The sequence below is a fragment of the Branchiostoma floridae genome, chromosome 12 (assembly GCF_000003815.2).
Source record: "Branchiostoma floridae strain S238N-H82 chromosome 12, Bfl_VNyyK, whole genome shotgun sequence".
Taxonomy (NCBI): domain Eukaryota; kingdom Metazoa; phylum Chordata; class Leptocardii; order Amphioxiformes; family Branchiostomatidae; genus Branchiostoma; species Branchiostoma floridae.
Window position 1 is genome coordinate 14282533 of NC_049990.1, and position 6611 is coordinate 14289143.

Here is a 6611-nt window from a genome sequence, read left to right on the forward strand (position 1 = left end):
TGATAAGCTCATGTTTCATTTGTGTAAAACTTGTGCGCAAACGCAGCAGCAAACACCATGTAAACACACTGATGAAGAACGCTCAATTGTTGGTACATGGGTAACATTTGAGTTAGAGAAGGCCAGGCAGAAGGGGTATCAGATCTCTGAGATCTATGAGGTACATCATTTTAAGAACACATCCGTTGAGCTATTCAGAGCAGTACGTAGATAAGTTCCTGAAGGTAAAACAGGAAAAAAGTGGATGGCCTGAGTGGGTTCTCAATGCCCCAGCTGCAGATAGAGAAGAGAAAGAGAAAGAGTACATTCGATTGTATGAGGAGAACGAGGGGGTTAAGCTGGATAGAGAGAACATTGAAGTCAACAAAGGTCAGAGATCAGTCGCAAAGTTTTGCCTAAATTCTTTCTGGGGAAAGTTCGGCATGCGGCACAACTTCCCTAAGACAGAGTACGTAACTTCACCTGCTAGACTGTTTCAGCTTATCCGTGCTACAGATATTGATATTGAAGGGCTAGATTTTCCGACAGAAGAAATCGCTGAAGTCCATTATGTTAAGACAAGTAACTTCGTTGCCTCACCACCAAACACAAACATCTACATCGCAGCTTTCACCACGGCTCATGCCCGTCTGAAACTGTATGACACATTAGACAGGCTAGGAGACGCCGTATTGTATTATGATACAGACTCAATCGTCTATCGCTGTAACGGTGAGAATAAGGTACAGACCGGTGACTACCTAGGGAACTATACAAATGAAATTAGCGAGGAAAACGGTGGACATATCGTGGAATGGGTTAGCGGCGGGCCCAAGAACTACTCGTACAAAATGGCCGATGGCACAACTGTGAGTAAAGTAAGGGGCTTCACATTGAACCACCAAAACAAGAAACTGATCAACTTTGACGTCATGAAAGACATGGTGAAGGGGGATTGGCAGAAGACCGTTGATGTAGTCACTAAGAATAAGATCACAAGAGACAAGAAGACTAAGACAGTTGTTAACAGAAGGGAAGTGAAGAGATACAGATTAGTGTACAACAAGCGTGTGATTCAAGATAATCTTACAACTTTGCCTTACGGCTACTAGACAAACATGGTTGCAAAGTGTGTATCGAAGACAGCTGGTGATTGTTTGTATACAACGTTTTTTTCAAAAAGTGCGTGATACTATGTACCTGGAAGGGATTATGTACTTGTATCGGAAGACAACTTTTGTATATACCATTGTGTGTAAATACAATGTTTTTCACAGTTTGAAGAGTGCGATAATGTGACTGTACTTGAAAAAGGATTGTATACTTGTATCGAAGACAACTTTGTTTGTATACATCAGTTGTGTAAATACAATGTGTTTATCTTTACCCGTGATTACGGTGTTGGTGTAAATAAACAAATGTTGATGATGGTTGTGTAGTACTCGTGTTTGTTTTTCTTGTTGTGGTGTATATAGATAAAATTTGGAAGGTGTGTGTGTGTGTGTGTGTGTGTGTGTGTGTGTGTGTGTGTGTGTGATTGGACGGATGAATTTATTATGTCACTCCTCAATAAAAGAACTGTACCCAAACATACCATATCATTCGGTATCAAGCATGGATGTGAGACTACGTCACCCATTGAGAGCAATAATAGCAGGCCAAGCTGGTAGTGGGAAGACAACATTCACTCAGAAATTATTAACGAGTGGTGATGAGTGGATAAATCCAAAACAGTTTGACAATATTATATGGTGTTTTGCCGAATATCAACATAATCTTCACCGCGAACTGACCAGTAAATTAGGCGACAAAATACAATTCATAGAGGGTATACCTAGTTCATGGGACAACTTAGTTAAACCTAACTGCCAGAATATTTTGATTCTAGATGATTTAATGTGGGAAGCCACGAATTCGAAAGATTCTGGACAAAAGGTAGCCAAACTGTTCACAAGGGCCAGTCGACACCGTGGATTGTCGGTAGTTTTTCTCGCTCAGAATTTGTACCATCCAGGCATGAGAACGCTAACGCTAAACGCCACATACTTGGTACTGTTTAAATCCCCTCGAGATCGCGGAACGATTGCTAATCTGGCACGACAAATGTATCCAGGTCATGCTCAGTTTCTACAAGAAAGTTACGATGACGCCGTGTCAAACGTAAAATATGGGCATTTACTGTTAGATTTACACCCTGAAACGCCCGAAGCATTGAGAGTGCGCTCAAACATGTTTACTCACCGTCCTTGTGTGTACGTACGTAAACAATAAAACCTCGATGTAGTCAAATCAACTCTTCATTCCATCTCGAGATGGGGAAGCGAGTGCACGATCATCTTGACTGTCTCAAGGTGCTAAACAAGGCAAATCCTAAATTGCGCAAGGCCATAGTAGCAGCCTCGTCAACGGATTTGATTCGTTGTATCTGTGACTGCGCGCATAACGTTTTATCGGGTAATATTCACGTCACACCGGCTCAAAAAAAGTCTTTGGCACGGCACAAAAAGACACTGCGTCAGTTAGTAGATAAAAAGATTTCACTGTCCCAGAAGAGAAAGACCCTCTCACAGAAAGGAGGGTTTCTGTCACTTCTCCTTTCGCCAATAATCTCAGCTTTGTCGTCCTTGTTTGGTGTAAAAAAGTAAAGACAAAACAGAAATGGAGCATGCGAAGAAAATGGTTTTAGTCCCGCAAGAGATTCTATCGACGATAGAAGCTAAACAGGAAGAACAGATTTCACCTCTGGTAAAAACAGCCGTGACGATAGATTCAGAGATGAAGTCAATTATGGATAGGGACATTCCAGATGATGAAAAGGCGATATTGTATGAACAGCAACTGCGACGCTACCTGAACTATCGTGATAAGAGAAGAGTAGAGCCGATCGCTGTGCAAGTGGTGACACCATCAACAGCTAACAACGCTACTGAAGCATCGACTAGAGACATTAACAACACATCATTAAATGCAGAAGCTGTAGCACAACCCTCCATGGCTGAAGAATCTATTGTAGAATCTTTCCCAAAGAACATGCAGTCGCGTGCTAAGCAACTGCTGAGTGTGATCAGAAATCGCGGCGGAGACATCATGACGTGGAATGACAGAGGGGAGCTTGTGTACATGGGACAACCTGTTCCGACTTCCAACATAGCAGACCTTTTGCGGGATTCTCTACAACGGAGACGCGGGTTTAATCCTACCGGTTGGAAAATGTTTTCAAGGGGGCTGGCAGAAATCAATGCTCCTACAAATGCCGTTAGACACCCTACACGTCTACAGATCATACAAAACCACAAAGAGCGATTATCCAAGGGAGAAGCTATGTCAAGCGACTACGAAGTCCCTTCGCCTAAACCTGTCAGAGCCGCGGGAAAGCTTCGTGAAGTAAAGAAGCAAAAGAGCGTCGGAAAAACCAGAAAAGCTTTCGTCGAAAGTTCATGGAAATGAATCAATAAAGTTCTGTGATTTGAACACAGATGATGTAATGCTAAATAAGTCTGATGTTGTCTTTTTATTGTTTATGTATGTGTGTGTGTGTGTGTGTGTGTGTGTGTGTGTGTGTGTCAAGCAACAACAAAAAAAAAGAAAGAAAAGAGACGAAACAATAGCCTGCTCGTTTCTCACCAACGTTTTATTTCAATCACCATAAAATGTTCGTTCAACACTAGCTACTAAACCCTAAACTTCTAACAACTTGACTAACTACGTACTTGAAATCTAGCAAAGACGTTTTTACGTTAAAATTGCGTTCAATAAAGTCGACTACAAGTGCATCGTTTAAATCATGGTCGTCACAAAACATGTTTACAATCGTTGACATTGAAACATTCCTACATCTGTGTAACAAGTAGAACAAGCAGTGTTGTCCGCACGTGGTTGAAAATAGAGATTGTACTTGACTTGAATTATAAATCCATGGTTGCACACTACTTTTTCCTAGAAATTGCTTTATACGAGCCGAGTAAAAACCAGGCTGCTGTCCGTATGAATCGAAAAACTCTCCGCGTCCACACGAATCATAATATATCGCTACCCAGTGTTGTCCCGGTTTGTCACTTGGATCAGTATTAACGACATATGCTGCAGGGAAGGTTTTCTCTTGTCGAGGGAGTTGATCCCAAGCAAATACGCCTCTAGTGTATAGCGCAGTGACAGGGTCTGTCTGTAAGATGTCGTCCACTTGCCCCGTGTTCATCAGTTTGTGTAGTCAAACTGCACGATTCTCTTATTGTTGATTTCCAGCAAGTTTTCGAATTCGGCCCAGACGAGAGCCACTACAGTCTCCGGCAGAGCTTCTGCAAAATGCAACTCAAGTCTAACGTTTCCATGTTTCACGACGTTAAAGTGCCCCTGACCGGACCCACAGAGATCCGGTGTTAAATCATAGCACCAAAACGCGTAGCCGCGGTCGAAATCCTCCCTCCCAATCTGATTCCCGCTGTCTGCTCCTTGTTTCTCTGTAGGCCCGAACAGTGTGTAATACGATTTGATGAAATCTCTCTGTGGGAACGATGGCGTCAGGGCTTTGTGTGGGACTGTCTCTCCGTCGATGTTTAATCCAATATAATTAAGATTAAAGTGTTGAAAGTTGAACGGGTTCCTCGTATATGAACCCTGAAAGGCTGTGTTTTCAACAAGCGTTACCACTACACGGCGTGGTATCTGCCCCAAGAACACATTGTCCGTGCTGGCAGTGAGATGTCCCCTGGGGAGTGTGATTGCTTTTACTTCTACACGGCGGAGCGGGTACTTTGCTGTCTCTCGGGCCAGCTGGTTTTCGATGGACAGACGGTATGATGAAGACAACTTCACTTTTCGAACAAAAAGCGCTGCTTCCATGATCACCACTTTGTAGTCAGGATTTGCGTCCGCCGACATCAGACAGAACTGGTTTTTGCTGCGTTGTAGTTTGATTTTCAAATCCACATTATTGATGAGGTACCTTTCTTGGAAGAAAGCATCAACATGTAAAGGTGAAATCATGTCCACCACATTACTATCCTGTGTGAATTGGGTGCGTTTCTTCAGTCCGAGGTTGACAGCAGCTCCTTCAGCCTCGGGGTTTGGATCGTTGACATCCATTGCTCCTGGCGTATCTCTATAGAAAAGTGCTGTTGTCAGCTGAGTGTCTTTGGCCTCCTGCCCAAAGTTGAGTAGTGTTTCTATCATCGCTCTGTACGGGTAGGTGTTCGAAGACGGAGTGACCAATTTGTTATTGAGGCTAACGTCAATTTGTTGAAACAAGGAGTGCATGAACAAGTTGACAGGTCCGACTTTTACTCCTTCTGGTAGGTCGGCCCCATTCCCCCTGACAACCTTGGCTCTCACATATAATTGCGTCTGCGACAAGTCGACGTACTCCTCTCCAGAGCTAGGTATGTCAAACTCGACCGGGCTAGACTCGGCCAAGTTAGCGACGGGTCTGTATTCAATCCATCTTCCGTCTTGAATTGTTGTTTGCGTCGGTGGGATCTGAAAAAGATCCAATTCCGACTTCGTGCAGCCATCAGATAAAGGATGAAGGTGTGCCATGGTTGATTCCTCAATCAAATATGTCTTGAGAGATACGTCTGCGTTTGACACCTCGTCTCTTCGAACTGGTAATCTTTCCGCGCTTCACGGTATTTATGGGGCGTCTCATGACAGTCTTTGACCCCTTAACACCCCTCTGGGAGGTCGAGACCCGTTTCCTCGTCACGCTGGCAGGAGGTTTTTGTGTGATCATATTGCGACCAAATTCACCTACTCTCTGTCTGGCTGCCGTTTTCACATTTTGTCCTTCTAACATATCTCGTGCAAAGTTGATCCCGCTTTTTAATGCTTGACGTCCTATAGCCTTACCACCTTGCTTTAAAAGAGGTAATGCTGTTCTGAAAAGTCCCCTAAAGATACCTCCTAACCCATACCCGCGTTGGGTGCCTCTGAAAACAGGGAGCTGACCTCCTCGCTGAACCATCCTTAAAGTAATAAGTTCAAGAAAAGTATGCCGATCTCCGCTGCCTAAAATGAAGTGTCACGATCACACGTCCGACGTCAAATGGTACAGGGTCTCCTGAATCATTTCTTATATCTAGTTCTACCGTTTCGAAACGTTTCCGTGCTAGCGGCATGTAGTGCGGCGTGCGGATTGCATGATCCACAACTTCTTGGTCCTTTCCCTGAACTTTAACAATTCTCATAAGAGGAACTTTTACCGAGCCTACTAAACGGTCCTCAATGAGGTTACAATAAACGTACAACGAGTGCAGTCCTAGGTTAATGTCTGGCGGCGCCGTTGCCTTACACCAGCTAGTCACAACTTGTGTCGGATCCCTCCAGCCCAGCTGTTTAGCTAAGGAGCCCACAAGCGTGAACCGGGGCGGTAGTATGGTCGGAGGTAGCGACATTGTTACGCGTTTATCCGTCTCGTTGTAACTAAATGGTTTCAACTGTACTCCAAATTGTGGATATTGTGTAGACGCTGACTGATTCAAAGCCTGTAAGAGCTGTGTAATATCACAATAATGCCCCGGCGGTACTTTTAAGAAAGAGTTTTTTTTCCGACGCAATTTCTCCTTCCACAAACCCCTTGTACGCCAGGGAGTTTTCGCCCTCGCAGACATTATTCCACGAGTGTGGGTACTGAATCTCAA

General features: G+C 44.0%; 1 protein-coding gene across 1 annotated transcript; it reads right to left on the reverse strand.

Annotated features, from left to right (window-relative positions):
- Positions 1-4173: 4173 nt before the first annotated feature.
- Positions 4174-5511, reverse strand: LOC118427022 (uncharacterized protein F54H12.2-like). The gene has a single exon (XM_035836660.1). It carries the CDS (start codon positions 5509-5511, stop codon positions 4174-4176), a length of 1338 nt encoding a protein of 445 aa, XP_035692553.1.
- Between the last annotated feature and the right edge of the window lie 1100 nt (positions 5512-6611).